Below are 21,376 nucleotides of genomic sequence, written 5' to 3' on the forward strand. Positions count from 1 at the left end.
ACCCTCATCAAGAGGCTCTTTAGTTGCTCTTTGCTTTCTGCCATTAGGGTGGTATCAGAATATATGAGGTTGTTGCTGTTTCTCCCAGTAATTTCGGTTTGTAATTCATCCAGCCTGGCATTTCTCTTGATGTACTCTAGTAGCCTATAGGTTAAATAAGCAGGGTGACAATATATAGCTTTGATGTACTCCTTTCCCAATTTGGAACCAGTCAGTTGTTCCATGTCTGGTTCTAACTGTTGCTTCTTGACCTGCATACAGGTTTCTTAGCAGGCAGGTAGAGTGGTCTGGTATTCCCATCTCTTTAAGAATTTCCCACAGTTTGTTGTGATCCACATAGTCAAAGGCTTTAGTGTAGTCAATGAAACAGATGTTTTTCTGGAATTTCCTAGCTTTCTCTATGATCCAGTGAATGTTGGCAATTTGATCTCTGGTTCCTCTGCCTTTTCTAAACCCATCTTGTACATCTGAAAGTTCTCGGTTCAGGTACTGCTGAAGACTAGCCTGAAGGATTTTGAGTATTACCTTGCTAGCATGCAAAATGAGTGCAGTTGTACAGTTGTTTGAACATTCTTTGCATTGCCTTTCTTTGGGATTGGAATGAAAACTGACCTTTTCCAGTACTGTGGCCACTGAGTTTTCCAAATTTGCTGCTATACTGAGTGCAGCACTTTAACAGCATCATCTTTTAGGATTTGAAATAGCTCAGCTGGAATTCCATCACTTCCACTAGCTTTATTGGTAGTAATGCTTCCTAAGGCCCATTTTACTTCACACACCAAGATGTCTGGCTCTAGATGAGTACCCACACCATCGTGGTTATCCAGGTCATTAAGACCTTTTTTGTATAGTTTTTCTATGTATTCTTGCCACCTCTTAATCTCTTTGCTTCTGTTAGCTCCTTGCCATTTCTGTCCTTTATTGTGCCCATTTTTGCATGAAATGTTCCCTTGGTATCTCCAATATTCTTGGAAAGGTCTCTAGTCTTTCCCAGTCTATTGTTTATTTCTTTGCATTGTTCACTTAAGAAGGCCTTCTTATCTCTCTTTGCTATTCTCTACAACTCTGGATTCAGTTGGGTATATCTTTCCTTTTCTCCTTCACTTTTTGCTTCTTTTCTCAGCTATTTGTAAAGCCTCCTCAGACAACTATTTTGCCTTCTTGCATTTCTTTTTCTTGGGGATGGTTTTGGTCACTGCCTCCTGTACAACGATACAAACCTCTGTGCATAGTTGGTCATTATTTATTACAGTCTGCACTTTATTCCAACTGCCTTAGTTGTTACCTCATGTCTTTTTTCTGTTCCAAGGATCCCATCCAGGATACATTTTACATTTAGTCTTCCTGTCTTCTTAGACTCCTCTTGGCTATGATGGTTTCTCAGACTCTTCTTATGCTAGAGTTGTTTTAAAAAACCAGTAAATCAGATCCTCTTACTGCATACTTCACTCCTGGTGGGCTACAGTCCATGGGGTCACAAGAATCGGACACAACTTAGCGACTAAACCACCCCTGCCATACAGTTCATGGCACCTGGGGTATAGATTGAGCCTCAGAGCCCCATGGCTTACAGACAGTAGTCGTTTATTCCTCTCCCATCACAGTTCAGAGGTAAGCAGCCTGGGCCGGCAGGATGGTTCAGCTGTCTGCTAACTCCAGGGCTGCTGTTTCTCAGACAGCAGGAAGAGGGCAGAGGGGAAGTGGAAGGCAAGCAGCTTGCTTTCGGGGACAGAACTTAGAAATTGCAGTTACTTTCCATTACATCCCATCGGATAGAACTATCACATGGCCGCACCCAGCTGCCAGCAGGGAGGGTAGGAGTATGGTCCAGCTGAGCCTTCGTGTGTCCTGCTTTTCTTCCAGGAGAGGGTGGAGGCCGGATGCTGCAGTGGAGACCGGCTGACCTGGGCTCTGATCACCCCAGAGCAGCACCCCCCACCGCCCGGCTACCCCCTGAGGGCCACTTTGCTTATTCTACAGGCTGCCAGGCCCAGTCGCTGGACCTGGTCTTCATGCTGGATGCCTCGGTCTCAGTGGGGCCCGAGAACTTCGCCCAGATGCAGAGCTTCGTGAGAAGCTGTGTCCTCCGGTTTGACGTGAACCCCGATGTGACGCAGATCGGTCTGGTGGTGTACGGCGGCCGCGTCCAGACAGCCTTCGGGCTGGACACCCACCTCAGCCGTGCTGCAGTGCTGCGGGCCCTGAGCCAGGCTCCCTACCTGGGAGGGGTGGGCTCAGCAGGCATGGCCTTGCTGCACATCTATGACAAGGTGATGACGGTCCAGGGCGGCGCCCGGCCTGGCGTCCCCAAGGCGGTGGTGGTGGTCACGGGTGGGAGTGGGGTGGAGGACGCAGCTGTCCCGGCCCAGAAGCTGAGGGACAACGGCGTCTCGGTCTTGGTGGTGGGTGTGGGGCCCGTCCTGAGGGAGGCACTGCGGAGGCTTGCGGGTCCCCATGACGCCCTGATCCACGCAGCAGCCTATGCAGACCTGAGTCACCACCAGGATGCACTCATCGAGTGGATATGCAGAGGTGAGTGGGGGAATCTGCAACTTTGGGGTTGCCTCCAAAGGGCGGACCTCAGCCAGAGCCTTCATGGACATCCCTATGGGGACAGCAGCTCCTCCCAACTACTGGGGACTTTCCATGTGCCGGGCTCTGTGCTAAATCCCATAGTCACATGGAACCCTGCAGGAGGCACACACAACTGTCCCCATTTAAGATGCAGAGAATTTTAGACAAGCATCTCTCCCCAGACTTAATGTATGCACCCCACCTAAAAAGAAGAGATTTGTTAGGATATCCACCAAGACCCCAGGATGGCACTGACCTTGCTAGGAACAGACACAGCCAGGCTAGCCTGACTTCAAGCCTCCTTTTACTAGGAACATTCTCTGCACCTTTTTAAAAGCCTGTGGCCGTAATAATGATAGTAAGCACTGCTGTGTGCTCAGCCCATCTTAAAGAAAGCGGCTGCTTGCCTGCAGGCAAGCTGAATGGAGGCTGGGGCCCACCCGTGTGCTCACCTGTGGCTCAAGAGCCCACAGAGCCACTGTGACACCTGCTCTGGTGGCCTCACCTTTGTCCTGGGTGAGGGTAGGGTCCGCAGGGCTGACCCAGGCTGGGTCTGCTGACACGTCCTCCCGTCCTCCCTTGCAGAAGCCAAGCGGCCAGTTAACCTCTGCAAACCCAGCCCGTGCATGAACGAGGGCATCTGTGTCCTGCGCAACGGGAGCTACCGCTGCGAGTGCCAGGGTGGCTGGGAGGGCCCCCACTGCAAGAACCGTGAGTGTGGCATCAGCTCCAATGTAGGGGCTGGGGTGGTGTTCTCAGTCCTCCTGTTCCCCAGGAGTGTACCAAAGGAGGCTCTAGGGCATCGATGGAAGGAGTCAGTCATTGGTTCATTCATACATGAAACATTCAGTGGGTGCCCCTACATCCCAGGTGCCATGCTGGGTGAGAGGAACAGAGCAGGAAACAAGACACGGAGATTCTCTGCCCTCCTGAGGGTTCTAGTCTAAGACACAACCAGTAAGAGCAGCATGTAGTGTATTAGATGGTGCTGAGCACCGAAGAATTGATGCTTTTGAACTGTGGCATCGGAGAAGGCTCTTCAGAGTCCCTTGGACTGCATGGAGATCCACCCAGGCCGTCCTAAAGGAAATCAATCCTGAATATTCATTGGAAAGACTGATGCTTAAGCTGAAGCTTCAATCCTTTGGCCACCTAACTTGAAGAACTGACTCCTTGGAAAAGACCCTGATGCTGGGAAAGATTGAAGACAGGAGGAGAAGGGAATGACAGAGGATGAGATAACCATCACTGACTCGATGGACATGACTTTGAGTAAGCTCACTGTGTTGGTGATGGACAGGGAAGCCTGGTGTGCTGCAGTCCATGGGGTCGCAAAGAGTCAGACACAACTGAGCGACTGAACGGAACACACTCTGATGAAATTCTGGGGAGACTGTTGGGGAGGAGCACAGTGGACACAGAGTAACCGGAACACAGGCAGAGGATGTGGGCACAGGTTCGAGTGGGTGGGTGGATGGGGCAGTGGAAGTTGGTGGGAGTTCTTTTTTTTGAGTGTCTCTATTTGCTCACCAGAGGGTGAGGGCACGGAGGAGGTGCTGGAGGTTTGAGGAGAGAAGAGAATTAGTAACCATCTAGGAGAGAAGGCGGAGAAGGCAATGGCACCCCACTCTAGTACTCTTGCCTGGAGAATCCCATGGACAGAGGAGCCTGGTGGGCTGAGGTCCATGGGGTTGCGAAGAGTCGGACACGACTGAAGCGACTTAGCAGCAGCAGCAGGAGAGAAGGAGGCTAGAGTAGACATAGAAAAACGATTGTTGCGCAGCCTCCTAGGCCCCCTGTGGCGGCTGCTTCTCATGAATTTAAAGGTAGAAAAGCCAGCAGCAGCCAGTGGACGCTTCCCATTAGAGCCCTGCGTTTGCGGGCCCTGGCAGAGGTGGTTTTCCTAATACGGGGAGGGCTGTGAGGGGCACTTCCTGCTTGGCTTAGCCTAAGCGCAAGGCACAATGGGGCCCATAAGGTTGCTAGTTGGTTAAGAAGAGGACTCAGACCCTCACGTCCTCAAAGTTCACTTCTTTCCTAGGGGCCTTGAGAGGAGATGCCCTCAAGGCACGTGGCTCCAGCCGAGAGCCTGCAGGAGGGCAGCCGCCGCGTCCCTCCCGGCTGGGCCTACAGAGAAGGCCTGGGCCCCCTGGGCGCTGAAAGGGAGCCTGCCCTCAGCACAGCACCCTGTCTGTGGTCTCTGCCTCCAGCCCCGTCTGAACCCTCCTGCCCACTGTCCTGCCCCAGGGAGAAGAGAGGGCTCAGCTGCAGACAGAGCTGCCCAGGGACATGGTAGCAGCTGGTTGCTCCCCTCACAACCACACTGAGAACTCATCACATGTTTTGCTGACCTAATTGTGCACTGTGGAGCTGGTACTGTCTGCCGCGTGTCCCCCGAGGAGTGGCAGAGGAACCTGGAGACTTCTGATGGCCTGTTTGAAGCTCACGTTACCCACGATGATGGCTAAACAGGACATTGCTGGGACAGTTACACCTGAGAAGGCAGTGATGACAGACCCCTGACTCGACGGTGGCCATTTCAAGATGGACCAAGGGTGGGCTTTTCAACACACCTTTCCCCGAAGATGCTCCAGATGGATTCGTTCTTTAGTTTGAAGAGGGGCTTGAGCGGCATTTGTGACTTGTTCTGGTGACGGGATCCCTGTGTGGGACTTGGAAAGGCCTCATACAGGACGGAGACTGACCAGCTCTTTACCTGAGGGGGAGGGGCTGAGTGTGCAGACAGCCCTGGATTCGAGGGGCCACCTAAGCTGACCAGCACTCCCTTCGAGAGGCTTCTTAGTGTTTACTTAGGAGGGTTCATTGTGGGGTGTTTCTTGAGTGCCTATCTTACTCTCCCTTTGGGGGTCAAAAAGGAGCAGAATTCTTAAACTCAGTCCATGTAGAACAAAGAGATTTGAAGGGGTTGGTTTTTTTAGATAGAGATCTTATGCTGCCTTGGTTTTAGTTTTGTTTTTCATACCTGGTTTTCAAAGGAATATTTCAAGAAGTGACGTTGGTTGTGTTTATTCAACAGGAGCATTTGTCCCTAAATGGCAAAAAGGCTTAGATAGCATATTCTCCGGCGAACTGGATATTTGCTTATCCCACAGTCCTTAACAAATCAATTCTCTGCCCAGGTGGTCGAGTTGGGAGTTGGTTTTCAGTAGAAGCCTTTGCAGAGCTCTGATTTAAATCCAGACACTTTATCATAGTTTTTATTTTTAATGTAAATACCTTTAATGTGATGTTTTATGGGCAAACATTCACGGCTACTTTGATTTAAATACTGTTTAGCTTTAAGAACTTCAGGATTTCTGGTTCAAAGAAAAGTACTTGGAAGATCATCATCGTGGTTTTATTAGATGTTAAAAACAAGTCCAGTGTGCCAAGCCCTGTGCATGACAGTCATTTCCATTCAAGGGCTATTTCCCTTCCAGTCGTTGCCTTCTGCCAAGGCAAAAGCAATATCAGAGCAGAGTCACGTGCCCACCCGGTAGGTGCCGATAGCTGTTAGAGAATTCCATTGTCTTTACATTAACAGCAGTTTAATCATTTCATAATATAGGTTCTTTGTCTGGCTCAGGGTTGATATTTGGATGTCCCATTTGAACTGGACTTAAAAACCGCACAAAACTGGGCCCTGGGCCTAGCCTACATATTAAAGACCTTACTGTTGCTATTTTTAGGTTTCAGCCCTTGGGGGGGAAAAAATTTAACCTTTTCTAGCGAAGGTGCCACTGGAGTTTAACCCTTTCTGGGTTCTAGTAGCGGAAGAGGGAATTCCTGACAAGATAACCTTAAGAGATCTTTTCCCAGCTAACCCTTTTTCTTTCTTTTTAAAGAAACTGGCTTTTATTTTAATTACGTAATATACAAATATGTTCTCCTTGTAAAAACTTAAACATTGCCGATAGATCATAAATCTTTTATTTTCTCCAAATGATCCTTATTCCAGCCAGCTGCTCTAGTTTTTGCTTTTCTAGAAAGATAGCATTTACAAGTAATGACAGTTTTGTCTCTCCTTTTGAAACTTTATACTACTTTTTCTTGTCATTTTGCATTTGTCTAGGACCTCCAGAATGATGATTTAACAAGTAGTGGAACGTAGCTGGTTTTTGACTTGAAAGGATGTTTCTGTCATTGCTACTCTCTGTGCATTACTTGATAAGGAACGCTTGCTTCTATTCCTGGATTAGAGTGTTTATCAGGAGTCCTGAGATTTGTGGTTTGCTTTGCTGCTCCCTGTGAGATGTTTTTTCACATTGGACTCGTTAATATGATGAAATGTCTATCTGTATTTTCACTTATTGAACCACCTTTGATTTCGTGGATAAATGCTATTTGGTTGCAACGTCTGGTTCTTTAAACACTGCTGAATTCCACTTGCCAATATTTTAAAGTTTTTTTTCAATTTATGTTCAAAAATGAGATTGTCTTTTATAGTATATTGGAATGTTTTTCTTTTATGTGTTGGAATTTTGGTATCAGAGCTGTGCTCTCTCAAATGAAAACTATTAATATATAGTCCTCAAACTTTCAAGCTGCTATATTCATAGTATTTTCTTGTAATTCAAAAGGACTGTCAGTATCGGTACTTGAGGCCTCTTTTTTCAGTTCTGCCATTTACTATTGCTGTAGGCTGTCTTTTTAATGAGTCAGAAATTTGGTTTTGTCATTTTTAATTATTACTACTAAGGCAACATTTCAAGTATTGATATGATTTTTACTCCCCTCAAGAATTATCTAGGAGTGTGTTTAAACGTATTGATTTTCAGTCATTTTTATATATGATCAGTTTCTAAAGATGTTTCCCAAGTCTTAATTATAATTATAAAATCTTTCAGCCTTACCTCTGCTACTTGATGTAAGGAGTCTTAAAGTCTCCTGCTAGGATCCCACCTTGTAATTCTATGTTTTGACTCACAGAGTTTGAAGTTCAGTGTATAAATATCCACGTTTCCCCCTTGAAGTAGAAGTCTACCAGGCCTTGCCACGTCATCCCATGAAATACAAGAAAACCCAAAATACAATGAACATTTTATTAAAAAAAAAAATCTAACTCACCACTTGGGACACCAAGTGTTAATGACAAAGGAAATAAATGCCCTGGGAATAGAAAGACAAGGCAGACTCGAAGGCCCTTTAGTTCCCAGGAACCAGTGTTAAAGAACGCTGATTCAGAACCCCCAGAAGTGAGGCAGAGATGATAGATGAAATGTTTTAACCTGTGTTAACAATGCCATCGGGAGAGAAACAGGCAACACAAACAAGAGCACTGTCGATTTTAAGAAAAGAGACCACCTGAAACAAAATTTGCCCCCTTTTTTCTTCTTGGAAAGGGTCTGGACATCAAGCACAACTTCAAAAAACAATGACTAAGAGAGCACTGTATTAAATAACTCTTCTCTTAAAAATGGCCTTTCCATGGGACTGAATCTGTAAACACAGGGTAATCTTGTTTCTATGGTAATGTAAAAAGTCAGTTAAATCTCAAAAGACACTTTTCACTGTTCTAAATTACAGGATTTTAAACATTTTTCCCCCCTATATAATACAGCATCATTTAAAATTTTTATTTAAAAGCAATTGGTTCAGGCCCACTTTAGCCTGAAAAAAGTCCTTAATTTACCAGGAACAGTGCCTCAGTTTGGTCCCAAATATTTTCCCAATTACCATTTCTTTAAAAAAAAAAAAAAACCATTGATGGTTTTTACACAGTTGAAGACAAGGACGGTTTAACCCCTGACACTGCTTAAGTATCAGATAGGAGATGACGGTCAGGAGTTGAGATATACTCTCACCAAGGCCCTGTGATCAGTGAGACAAGGCCCTGCTACCTCGATTTCTCCTCCACCAAGGCCTCCACATCAGAAACTTTTCATTTAAAAAGTCTGATAAAACAACTGATGAAAATTTCAAGGAAGAAACACAGAATACCCCTAACTACAGCAATGTCCTATTTACAACCAATAGACTTGGGTCTCCAAGAGTCTTGTATTATTTCCTTTGGCCCTGCACAGGGACAGAGCCTCCTCTTAGCCGAAGTATTCCATTCACAGAACCCCAGTTCTTCCTTTTTCTTGTAAACAGACTCACCCTTTTACAGAGTTGCTGCTTTAACGAAGACTGTTACGAAGCAGGATTGTCACCAAGGTCCATATTGACAGGACAGTCTTTAGATGAAGTTCGTTTCCTAACTTGCTCCTTTCTTCTCCCATTCCTAGGGTACCATTCAAACACCAGCATCCCGCCCCCCAAGAGAAGAAAGTTAGTTATCCTCCGCAGCCAACCTACATATTCATAGAAGAAGCTAGGAAGAGAGACAGCAATTAAGGTTCAACCCCCGTGTGTTCCCTGTTGCTTGGAGCCCCTGTTCAGAGATTTTGAGGCCATGGAGCAAGACAGAGGCTGAGTGACGTCTGCCTCGGTGCTCATGTGCTTACATGGATTTAATACACAGTCACTGGTACAGGTGTCTTACAATACTTCCAGCAGGTAATAAGCAGGACAGCAATGAGAGCTGCCTGTGGTAAGGAGCAGCATTTGCCAAAAACACAGGCAGCTCTAGGCATGCTCTACTGTACAAATGAGTCAAGGGTTCATAACGCTCCTCATCCAGCCCCCAGGGATAAATCTGCTCTCGTTTACCCCTCACCGCCAGTTGCCTGGGTGGCTTCCGGCAAACCCATCACCCATCTGAATCTGCGGCTTTTGTTTTCCTGACAGACGCCCTTCAGAATCACTGAGGTTCTTTTTAAATTGGAAAACTCTCCAGCCCCTCTCTGTCTCTGAGCTGCTCCTCTCCCCCCACCCCCACGGAATCTACTGATAACCACGCGGTGGGCAGCGCAGAGCATTTGCACGCCCTCAAGTGGACTTGCAAGGACACAGAACCAAGCAAGCACTTTCTGGTCGGTCAAGGCCAAAGACACAGCCAAGTCCCAGCCTCCCGCCTCTTCCCTCAGAGCCTATGCTCAGAAGAGGAAAGTGCCACCGGGGTCAGACGGGTGCCCCGCCACCCTGGTGACAGTTCTGTCCTCCAGGGGGCCCTGAAAGAGCACAGGAGTGACCGCTTACCTTGGCTTTCTGGAGGACGGTGCCTTTGCCCGTGACCATGACCGACAGAGGCCTGTTCTTGAGCGCAGTTGCGGAGTTGACCGGGGTACAGTCGGGGGCAGGAGTCGGGGTGGCCGCTTTGGGCTGTGGGGTCAGAGGAGAGCGAGGGCTGAGTGAAGGGCGGGGAGGCATGGCTCATCCCGTGCTTGGCCCACGGGGACGGGGCACCGGACTCACCCGGGGGCTCACGCTCTCCAGGTGGGTGGTGTCCACAGTGGTGCCCAGCGTCACGGGCCCGGCCTCCGCCTTCCTCAGGCTGTCCTTCACCTCCACAATGCTGAGCTCCAGGTCCACACGCCTGCGCTCCTCCACCCTGCACTCCTCGTCCACCTCCCTCAGCTTCTGCTCCAGGCTGGCCGCCGCCCCCTTGTCTGCAGAGAGAAGTGAACAGCCTTTCAGCCAGAAGTCACGCCAGGGGCAGGATGGATTCACACACACACACCATGCCGAAACACGACCCCCGAGGGGCTGTGGACCACTGCTCTGGCTCTGACCCTTAGAGCGGGGACAGGCCTCTCGATGGGTGGCAGACAGCCTCCAAGTCCAGGAGCCCAGGTCCTGTGTCTCCATTCTGCAAAGGCTGGGGAGGCCCCGGCCGCAGAGCTCCGCCTTCACAAGAGGGCCTGAATCTGAGGCCTAACGTCCCTCCTGGTAGGTGCTTAGGGACTCTTGTTGTTTCAATACCTGCCATGGTGACAGCAACCTCAAAGGGAGAAAGCAGCTTCACTGGTGACCTCTGGAGGATGGCTGGGCTGTTTCAACTTGCCCCACATGGTTCCCTCAATCCTCCTGGCACGTGCTGCTTCCCTGGGCCTAATGGAGCCATGGTCCTCAACCCTGCCCCCTTCTCAGCCCTGTCTTACCCTCCCCTCTTCACCCTGGTGTTCTCAGGCTGTTCCTGTAAGCACCAAGAAATGATGATTCAACCAAGAGTCCATGCTAGGAGCTCACTGCAGAGGAAAGGATGGTACCACATGTTCAGTATGGAATCCTGAGCACCGAGTGACTGCCTGTGAGTATGGGCGATGGAAATGTTCTCAAGCTGACTCTGGTGATGGCTGCACAACTCTGTGAATATACTGGAAACCATGTGCAAATGGGTCATCGTATGGTCTATGAATTCTTATCAATGAAGATGTAATCTTTTTTAAAAAGTGGGTCACATCATGCCCCCCTTACCTTTCTTCTACCAATCATGTTTATAAGATTCTCGGGGATCAACTGCTTATGTTGGTTAGTGCGCGTCTAATGGGCTTCACTGATAGCTCAATTGGTAAAGAATCCACCTGCAATGCAGGAGACCCCGGTTCGCTTCCTGGTCAGAAAGATCTGCTGGAGAAGGGACAGGCTACCCACTCCAATATTCTTGTGCTTCCCTTGTGTCTCAGCTGGTAAAGAATCCGCCTGCAATGTGGGAGACCTGGGTTTGATTCCTGGGGTGGAAAGATCCCCTGGAGAAGGGAAAGACTACCCACTCCAGTATTCTGGCCTGGAGAATTCCATGGGCTGTATAGTCCATGGGGTCACAAAGAATCGGACATGACTGAGCGACTTTCACTTTCACAGCTTAAATATTAAGTGTACACGGAGTTACTCTCTGAAAATGAAGTCAAATGCTGCTGAAAGGTCTTACAAGGGACAAGCTGCTAGGAAAAAGCTAAAGGATGATAGGATGACTTGGAAAATAATCTACAAGGATGCAGATTTCTTTAAAATGAACACAGATTTAAGGCACTTGTAAAGAGACGGCCAGTTGAAGCATTAGAGGTGTGGCTAATGTGGGAACCATGACCCGGGGCTCCCGTCAGCCAGCCCAGAGGGCAGGGAGAGACCTTGGCATTGCTGCAGAAGATGGGCCAAGAAACAGACATTTGTCTTAAATGAAATGACACATTTCAGGTCTAGACACATAATTTTTAGAGATTTCCTTCTTTTTCAACTATGTCCTGATATAGGACAGTGACCTTTCAGAAAGGCTAGAAGGGGAGGACTTTGCGGGGAGCACCCACCTGTGCCAAAGGTTGAGGGGGCTGCAGGCATGTGCTCAGACAGGAGGGGTGCATACCTGTACACTTTAACAGGGTCTCTTTCAGCTCCCGTTTCTCCCTCCGGAGCTGAGCCAGGTGCCCTCGGATCTCTTCCTTCTTCTTCTCAAGCCTCTCTTTTTCCTCCGTGTACCGCTTCACCTCGGCTTCTGTCCGGTTCTTGCCAAGTTTGATCTCTGCAGACCCAGAGGGAGGGGAACCCCCTGCGTCAGTCAGGCTGGCCCCTGAGGGCAGTCCCACCCCTCTCTACAGGCTCAGGCAGAACCCAGCACTCTGGAAGTAGGTTAGAGGTGGATGCCAGACCAGCCTAGCAGGGACAGAAAAGGAAACTGAGCCTACCCCTTCTTTGCTATGAGACATTGGGCAAGTCCTCCAACTCTCTGGGCCTTTCTTTCCTCATCTGAAAGGGAGGCAGTCAGACTAACCTCTCCAAGTAAAAGTGTTAGTCGCTCAGTCGTGTCCAACTCTTTGCACCCCTGTGAACTATATCCCACCAGGCTCCTCTGTCCATGGAATTCTCCAGGCAAAAATACTGGAGTGGGTTGCCATTTCCTATTCCAGGGGATCTTCCCAACCCAGGGATTGAACCCGAGTCTCCTGCGTTGCAGGCAGACTCTTTACCATGTGAGCCACCAGGGAAGCCCCCAAGCCCTTTCCAAAACCTTCAACTCTTATCTAGCACAGGCACCTGGACTGGCTGCCTTCAGCCTGTCCTTCACAGGTGGGCTGGACCCGGCCGGGGTGACAGCCACCGTGTCAGGGCAGCTCGGGGAAGGGGAGGTCTTCTGCTGTCCAGCCTGGAGCTTGACCTCTGTGCCTCCCAGGGAGGGCTCCTCAGGTTCCTGACTCTCCTGCTGCATCTGGGTGGGGAGAAAGCAGATAGAATTCAGCCGGCCAAGGGGCCCCCCGAGAAGGTAAGGCTAGCTCACTCACTGCGGGAGCCCCTGTACCTGCAACTTGGGGTTCTCTGGAGACTTTATGAGGGGCTCATCAGGGGCGGGGTCCGAGTCTTCAGGGAGAGGGAGAGTCTCGGTCGGAGGGTCCTGGTGGGGTGGCGTGGGTGAAGGGGCCCGGGCGCCGCTGTCACCGTGTAGGAAGGACTTGATGGGCGTGAGGTCCAGGTACACACGGTCAGGGTCAGGCTCACCCGGAGCATCTGTTGCAGGGGTGGCTTCCTCGGGGGCTTCCCCCTGCATGGGGAAGAATCGGGGGGCTTTCTCCACTGCCTTGGGTCCTTGAGCCCTGGAGGGGACGCCAGCCCTGCTGCAGAGCTCCTGTCCCTTCCCTGTGCCCAAGTTCACCAGACCTCCTTCCTGAGGAGCCTCCTGAAGAGCTGGAGTTAGAAGGCCCGGGCTCATCTCCTGGGTCCGCCATTCAAGAGGTGGGAGACCCAGGGCACAGTGCTTCATCTCCCTGACTTGACTTCCTCATCTGGAGAGAAGAGGCTAGGAGTTCCTCCCTTTCAGGTGGCTGGGATGAAGTGAGATCGCCCACAGATGCCCTTAGCACAGAGGTCCATGCCCTGTGACCGGAGCCAGCTGTCAGGGTGATGAATCCACCTCTGCCACCAATCTGAGCCTCAAAGGCTAATAGTGTCTGGACAGCTAATGTCTAAGTAACAAGATTTCAATATTTCCTCATACCACAGTTGAGAAATAATCTCAAAACGAATTAAAGACCTCAGTGTAAGACCTAAAACATAAAACTCCTAGAAGAGAACATTGAACACTCTTTGACAGAAATCATGCAATATTTTGGGGGGTATGTCTAATAAGGCAAAGAAATAAAAGTAAAAATAAGCAGGACCTAGTTAAAAATTGTTGCTCAGCAAAGGAAACCATCAACAAGATAAAAAAGACAATATATGGCATGTGAGAAAATATTTTCAAATGATATGACCCACAAGGGGTTAATATCCAAAATATATAAATAGCTCATATATCTCTATATAAAAAAAAAGCCACCCCTTTAAAAAATGGGTGGAAGACCAGAATAGACATTTTTTCCAAAGCAGACAGACAGATGGCCAACAGACAACATGAAAACATGCTCGGCATCACTAATTATTAGAGAAATGCAACAGAAACAAAACGAGAAACTACCTCACACCTATCAGAATGGCTGTCTTCAAAAAGCCTACCAATAACAAGTGTTGACAAGGATGTGGATAAAAAGGAAAGCCTGTTCACTGATGGTGGGAATGTAAAGTGGTGCGGCCACTATGGATAACAGTCAAGAGGTGCCTCAAAACATTCAAAATGGAACTACCGTATGACCCAGCAATTCCGTACCATGGAAAAAGCAAAACCACAAACTCGGAAAGATACATGCGCCTCAGAGCTCATAGCAGCACTGTTTACACCGGCCGAGGTGGAAGCAACCCTAGTGTCCATCCACAGACGCACGGATGAAGACGTACGCATGCGTACACACACACACCATGGAACATTACTCAACCGTGAAAGACGATGGAAGTCTGCGGTTTACAGCGATGTGGATGGACCTAGAGAATATCATGCCCAGTGAAATAAACTCAGAGAAAGGCAAATACTGTGTGGTGTCACTTACGTGTGGAATCTGAAAAACAGGACAAATGAATCACATATAGCAAAACAGACGCACTGATACAGAAAGCAGCCCAGCGGTTACCCGTAGGAAGAGGGGAGGGGGAAGGGGCGAGAGGGGGGTATGTGGTTAACAGATACAAATCACTATGTATAAAATAGATGAGCAACAAGGATATATTGTATAGTATGGGGAATTATAGCCATTATTTTATAATAACTTCTACTGGCATATAATCTATAAAAATACTAACTGTGCTGTATATCTGAAACGAATATAATATTGCAAATCAACTATACTTCAGTTTCTTAGAAAAGGCCAATGATGTTGCTGTTCTCTATCCCAACACCTCACTGTCCACCCCCAGCACTGATCAGAGTGGTTAACCAGCTTTTATCTGGATGAGTCCCCAGGCCAGGCAGATGGTAGCACCCCAGCAGATAAAAGAGAACCTCACTGCACCAAGTCACCCTCCCTGCAGATGACATGGAGTCCATTCCTCTTGGGGACCATCTAACGACCTCTGGCATTGAGGCTTCGGGTCTCGGCAGAAGGGGATGGACAGCCCCAGGCTGCCACCGAGCCAGCATCCTTACCGCGGTTGTCAGCTCTGACACCTCCACATCGTCGTACAGCAGCTCCTGGCGATCCTGGCTGGGCAGGCCGTCAATGTAAGTGTTCGGCTCCGAGAACTTTCTCTGCATCAGCCTGGAAGACATGGTGAGAGAGGATCCAGGATAGGGGTAGGGGTAAAAGCCACCAGTCTCAAAGGCTTCCAAACAAGGAGAGGCGCAGTGAAATCCGCGGGCTGTGCAGGAGGCCTGGGGATGAGCCCTAATCTCCTTGTAAAATGAAATCATTTGTTTAGGGGTATCTCCTCCCTCTCTCCCCAGGGTCTTCTTACTAGAACTCCTGGTTCCAAATGTCTCTTCTTGAAAAATAATCTTCCCTTGCCCCATACCCCTCCTCTCTGACACAACTGAGCGACTAAGCACAGTACAGCCGTCTTCTCACCCGGATTCCACCCTTTCAGGACCTCCTTCCAACAACAAAATCCTCTGTCATTTCATCTTCACAGTACACTTGGGCCAGCACAGACAGACACTTTCCCCATTTTGGCTCAGTTTGCTTCCACCCATGGAGGAGGGAGATCAAACCAGTCACTCCTAAAGGAAATCAGTCCTGAATATTCATTGGAAGGACTGAAGCTGCAGCTCCAATACTTTGGCCACCTGATGGGAAGAGCTGACTCATTAGAAGAGCTGACTCATTTCTCCTGATGCTGGGAAAGATGGAAGGCAGGAGGAGAAGGGGCTGGCAGAGGATGAGATGGTTGGATGGCATCACTGTCTCAATGGACATGGGATTGAGCAAACTCCAGGAGACAGTGAAGAACCGGGAAGCCTGGGGTGCTGCAGTCCATGGGGTCACAAAGAGTTGGACACAACTGAGCAACTGAACAACAGCAATGCTGCCTCTACCCACCCCCTCCCCAAGACCACTTCTTCCCGAGACCCAGTTTGCTCATCCAGGAGGCAGAAGTACCCCCTGTTGGCTTACACCAGTGTGTGCTGGGACTCAGTAAGGGAGCCATGCAGAAGTGCCGCCTCTTCAGCAAGGAAAGCGAAGGCCAGGAGAGGTGCCCACTCTGCCTTCAGGAGCTGCTGCTGCTGCTAAGTTGCTTCAGTCGTGTCTGACTGTGTGACCCCATAGATGGCAGCCCACCAGGCTCCCCCGTCCCTGGGATTCTCCAGGCAAGAACACTGGAGTGGATTGAACAGCATCTAATTAGAGCCAGGGATGTGGTGGCTGTCCCCCGGGCCAGTGGCCTGGCTTGGCTCCTTGCTGGGCCTCCCTGAGGGCTGCTCCCTGGCCCTGGTCTTCCTGCTTCTGGGGGAACAGGGCCCACCCAGAGTTCCCAGCTGCTCGAGGAACCACGAGAGGCCAGTCTAGGCCTTGATCTAGAAGCATGGCTAGGAGTGAGAGGTCCTCGAATACTCACAGCAGAGAGGTTTTGGCAGCGCTCACGATACAGGAAACTCTATCGGCATCCACATAGTCATAGGTGAATTCTTCCGGGTCTGTCTTGGAGCCCGACTCAGAGAGCAGGAGGCCTAGCCAGTGGCCCATTTCCTCGGAAGACTTGGCCTGGGAGGAAGCCGAGAGGGACGTGAGCAGGGCTGGAGCGTGCTGCCTGGCGCCCAGACCTCCTCACCTCTTCCCTGATGCCCACCCTGCTGGGCAAGGCCTCTGAGAGCCCTGAGGCCATGTTCCTCATTTTTGCTGGTATATTTCAGCCCCCAGGAACCCCAAATAATATTTCCTGCTACTAGTGATACCCTGGTGCCATCTCAATGATGCTGTGGGCATTTGTCCCCAGTATCACATGTAATATTTATAACAATGTATTTCTAGAGGGCTTCCCCAATGGCTCAGCAGGTAAAGAATCTGCCTGCAATGTAGGAGATGCAGAAAGGAGACATGGGTTCGATCCCTGGGTCAGAAAGATCCCCTGGAGAATTGAACAGCAACTCACTCAAGAAATCCCATGGAGAGAGGAGCCTGGCAGGCTACAGTCCAAAGGGTCGCAAAGAGTCGGATACGACTAAGTGACAAAGTACGCATGCCCCATCACATGTAATGTTTATAAGCATGTATTTCTAGAGGGCTAATGGACTAGGAGAGGACTGTTAAAATGTATGCATTTTAGGTTGACACCTCTATTTTATGAATTATCACATTTTAGTTTACAACCCTAATGCATATATACAAGACCACCTGGATCCCTGCTAAGAAATAACAAAATTCAAATGTATTTTTGTTTATGGTTTTAACAATCAGACTGTCTTATACACCTTATGCCAGGTCAGCTACCTCTAACTAATCATGAACTAAATCCCAGTGAAGCCGGCGCTTAGTTTTCCCCAGGCGACAACACATTCTAATCAGACATGTACACTGAGTATTTTCTATTAAAATGCCAGCATGGTTTCTGGGCTTTATAATGAGAAAGAACTGGGAATCCCATAGATACTGCAGGTTTACTTTCATGAGGAAAAACAAACCACCATGCTGGCTTTACCAGCATGCCACAGCTCTGTGCTTGTGATGAGAAGGGCAGCTGAAAGTGCAGCTTGACATTTAGCTGGTTTCCTTTCCCCCACTCATTTTCAAGTGGATTTTTCAATACAGCTTTTCACGGGCTGCCTCTAGTTCCTGCTGCCACCATCGCTGCCCTGGGCGATGAGTCTCATTTTATCCCTTCCTGTCCCCCTTCCTTCCACCCCCCACCCAGCAGCTGGAGGACACATCTTGGAATCCAAATCTGAACACGACACCCTCCCTGGAAACCCTTCAGGGTCTTTGTTGTTTAGCCACTCAGTCGCATCTGACTCTCTGTGACCCCATGGACTGCAGCACGCCAGGCTTCCCTGTCCTTCACCATCTCCCGGAGCTTGCTCAAACTTCATGTCCATCGAGTCGGTGATGCCATCTAACCATCTCGTCCTCTGTCATCCCCTTTTCCTCCTGCCTTCAATCTTTCTCAGCATCAGGGTCTTTCCCAATGAGTTGGCTCTTTGATCAGGTGGCCAAAGTATTGGAGTTGCAGCTTAAGTCCTTCCAATGAATATTCAGGACTGATTCCCTTTAGGATGGACTGGATGGGTCTCCTTGCAGTCCAAGGGACTCTAAAGAGTCTTCTCCAATGCCACAATCCTAATGCATCACTTCTTCGGTGTTCAACTTTCTTTATGGTCCATCTCTCACATCCATGCATGACTAGCAGGTCTACCACTGCTCTTAAGATCTGCCCCCACTCCCTGCCACAGGCTTTCTCTACACAGCCCCCACCCGCCCAACATTCAAACTTTCATACATATTCACAGCTCCTGCCCCCTGCTCAGTGATTACTAAGTTGTCATTACTAGTCATTACTTAGTGATTACCAAGTCAGCAGGAGCTAGAGGCAGCCCGTGAAAAGTGATAAAATGGATATTGAATCACATCTCACTCTTGAAGGTAGGTCTCATGCCAGGGAACACATCTGTCTCGTTCACCAAATCATGGTACTGAACAGGTATCTGTCAACAGGATGGCGGGATGCAGGAATGAACACAGGCTTGTCCTGGGGAAGCAGTTTCCCCTTTTAGCCACAAGAGGGCAGTATTGGAGCAATTTCAGGATGAAGACCCCTGGATCTAGGACTAGGTGAACAGGAATGACTGGGGTGTGTGCTTAAGTGCATATAGAGCACTCTGGCTTGGGCCTGCCCAGTTCATGGCAAGGCGTTATGTCACCTCTCTTTTTGTAAATGTAACATAACATCAAACAGGGTGGGGAGTGGGAATAATGCAATCGCATCACAAACCTTATTCTTCCCCCAAGATAAACCCTAACCGTCTGCATTTTTATGTACTGGGTCCCATCTGGTGATACACAAACGAAATCACAAACCCGCTTTGAGTCCCCAGAAAGTTTTTCCAGCAACTTAGGGAGTTATAAATACTCCTTCTACCCTAAGTGCAGGAAATAGCTCATTGTCCCGTTCCTATAACACAACCACCCTGAGGTCAGAAAGGGAATGGAAATTTTTAAAAAACGCAAACAATCTCAGGCAAAGGAAGTAAAAATAAAGTGCAGCTGAGCTGAATCTCCCGTGGTAGGATTTCAGTCCTCAGGACCTGGGGCAAACAGCCGTGACCGTGACCTCCGCCCTGGCTGTGTCTGCCTACCCAACCCCCCACCGCCCTGGCCAGCAGTACCTCGAGCTTGGCCAGCTCCTCGCCGTTGTGGAGGATGCGGAAGGAGTAGAGGTGGTCCGGGCTCGGGTCCGGCACCACCTCACAGCCCAGCAGGCTGAGGGGCTGCTGGGCCGCCTTGCTCCGGTTCCGGTCCTGGTAGAAGTACAGGTGACTGTCCCTGACGGAGCACCAGCGTGACTTCCATTGGCTGTTGACCAGCACGTTCAGGTAGCCTGTGGGGAGGGACACGGCTGAGGGGGTGTCGGCGGCCGAGGGCATCCAGGCCTGCCCTTGCTTGGCCCTGGACCTCCGGAAACGCTTCTCTTAAGTCTCAGCTCCCAGCCTTGCCAAGCTTTGCCTGAGAGAACTTCTCAACCTCGAAGAGGCTGTGAATCTCAGTCTTTCTCCTTCCTGTGTGTGAGGGGCTGGACCCCTTGAAGGAGGGGAGCACACAGCCCTACTGGTTTTTGGAAAAGGCGTGTCCAGGGGGCAGTGAACTGTGTCTTGGACTAGACCAGGCCAGGGGGTATGGGTGGGTGTGTGTGGGTGGGTGTGGGGAGGTGTCATGGGGGGGAGTGTGTGGGTGTGTGGGTGTGCGCGCACGCTGGACCGAGGCTCCCTGGCCTGGCCTCGTCTCCCAGCTCTAAGCCTGTGACCTGCAGCAGCCCTCCCCGACCTCTGCCGGCCCAGGCCACCTGCAGGAAGCCCTCCTCCAGCCATGATCAGTCCCCTCATCTCCACAGCCTTAGCTCCCTAAGCTCCCCTGACACCTTGCCACCCCTGGGTCACTCGGTCTCAGCCTGCAGAGGCCTCCTCCCCTTGGCCAAGTCCTCCTCATCCTCCCAGGGGCAGCTGACCCTGGCCCTCTCGGTTTCTGCCACACCCCACCCCCGCCACAGCTCTGCTAGCCTCAGAGCACTTGAGAACTGGAACAGTGACACTCTGCTTCCATGTCAGCTTCCCAACTGCACATAGAGCCTGTCAAGGGCATGAACTTGCCATGTCCATCTCGAGCATCCGGGTCTGTGCCCTATGGCTCCTCCACTAGGGAGCCCTCCTTTCTCCGCCAGCACCCAGGGCCTCTCAGCGCTGGGGTACACCCATTCTGCAGGCCTTTGTTTTTAGATGGCTGCATGTGTCGGGTTCAGCTTCCTCCCCAACTCAGATGAACGTTTATGGAGCTGACACCATGTGCCAAAGCACAGCCTTGTCCCCGGGGCTGGAAAGACCAGTAACAGTCCAGCCTTCGGAACCCTTTCCCATCTGCATGCAGCGAGCTGACGTCTGTCTGTGCTGCTCATCTTCCCAGAGGTACCAGTTTGCAGCGTGGATGCCTTTTCCATCTTAAGGGAGCAGCAGCTGCTCTGACCCTTAGCCGGGATGTCCCAGGCCCACGCACCAGAGTCAAAGTGCATGGCCACCTCTGTACCCAGCTCAATGCTGGACTCTCAGTGGGGGTCGGAATTTCTCAGAGCCACGTGACCATCCCATCACAGCAGCAACGTGGAAGAATGTGAGCCTAGGACTTCGGAACACTGGCTCATTCAGGCAGGCGCCTCACTCGCCCATCACAGTTCTCTGGGCCAGAGAGAGGCGGGGAGCTGAGTTGCCAAGCCCCGGGAAGGAGTCTGTGTTCTCTTTGGCCCTTCCCCAGCCACAGGGGACACGAGCGTGCTTCCCTGCTGAGTAACGTCCAGCAATAGCCCAGCTGCATCTCCCAAAGTGACTCACTGGGACCAGGCTCCCAGGACCAACGCCATGCCCTCTTGGCGCAAAGGCTGGCCGGGCCGGTACCCAGGGCCCTGGCTGGAGGACCAGCAGGCTCCCAAGAGAAGACCCCATCTTCTGCTGCCTTCCTGTCTTGCCAGCCCACCCTGCCAGCCATGAAGCACAGAGCTGAACTGGGACTCAGGAAAAGAGCCCAGGGCTGGGACACAGGTTCCGTGAAGAGGAGGGAAAGGCCCAAGGATGGACAGTGGTGGCCTTCTGGCCCCAGGGGTAAGCACAGCAATGAGCCTCAGGTTGGAAGCCAGGGTATTTTCTGGGCAAGTCTCTTATCTCTTCTGTCGTTCTCTCTCTCTCTCCCTTGGCCTCAGTTTGCTCAAGGCCGAGTCAGGGCAGTAGAGATGACCCAGCACCCACACACACCCTCTACCAGCTACACAGGCTTTTGTTGCCCTCTTAGTGGCTCTTCCTGGGCCCCTCTCAGTCTCTGCTCCTGCCCGCGGGGCCAGCCCAGCCCGTTCAACTCCTGCCTGCCCTTCAAGGCTCAGGTTCAGGAAGCCGTCTCTGACCACAGAGTAAGAGAGGTTCTTTCTGTCCCTGAGTCCT

The 21,376-nt window shown here is 50.3% G+C and overlaps 2 protein-coding genes across 8 annotated transcripts in view; one reads left to right on the forward strand and one right to left on the reverse strand.

Annotated features, from left to right (window-relative positions):
- Positions 1–7,420, forward strand: part of VWA2 (von Willebrand factor A domain containing 2) — a 51,747-nt gene extending 44,327 nt beyond the window's left edge. For 2 of the 3 annotated variants that reach the window (XM_061403555.1, XM_061403553.1), the window contains 3 exons: positions 1,981–2,532; positions 3,160–3,285; positions 4,616–7,420. In XM_061403555.1, coding sequence (XP_061259539.1) covers positions 1,981–2,532; positions 3,160–3,285; positions 4,616–4,734 — 797 coding nt within the window. In that variant the 3' untranslated portion in view covers positions 4,735–7,420. The remainder of the gene's footprint in view (positions 1–1,980; positions 2,533–3,159; positions 3,286–4,615) is intronic. The other variant, XM_061403554.1, reaches the window with a different exon arrangement.
- A 182-nt stretch (positions 7,421–7,602) lies between these two features.
- Positions 7,603–21,376, reverse strand: part of AFAP1L2 (actin filament associated protein 1 like 2) — a 116,634-nt gene continuing 102,860 nt past the window's right edge. For all 5 annotated transcript variants that reach the window (XM_061403549.1, XM_061403551.1, XM_061403552.1 and 2 more), the window contains 9 exons: positions 19,067–19,278; positions 16,306–16,451; positions 14,900–15,011; positions 12,689–12,928; positions 12,427–12,598; positions 11,759–11,914; positions 9,871–10,064; positions 9,655–9,777; positions 7,603–8,797 (listed from right to left, as the gene is read on the reverse strand). In XM_061403549.1, coding sequence (XP_061259533.1) covers positions 8,771–8,797; positions 9,655–9,777; positions 9,871–10,064; positions 11,759–11,914; positions 12,427–12,598; positions 12,689–12,928; positions 14,900–15,011; positions 16,306–16,451; positions 19,067–19,278 — 1,382 coding nt within the window. In that variant the 3' untranslated portion in view covers positions 7,603–8,770. The remainder of the gene's footprint in view (positions 8,798–9,654; positions 9,778–9,870; positions 10,065–11,758; positions 11,915–12,426; positions 12,599–12,688; positions 12,929–14,899; positions 15,012–16,305; positions 16,452–19,066; positions 19,279–21,376) is intronic.

The sequence above is a fragment of the Bos javanicus genome, chromosome 26 (genome assembly GCF_032452875.1).
Source record: "Bos javanicus breed banteng chromosome 26, ARS-OSU_banteng_1.0, whole genome shotgun sequence".
NCBI lineage: Eukaryota > Metazoa > Chordata > Mammalia > Artiodactyla > Bovidae > Bos > Bos javanicus.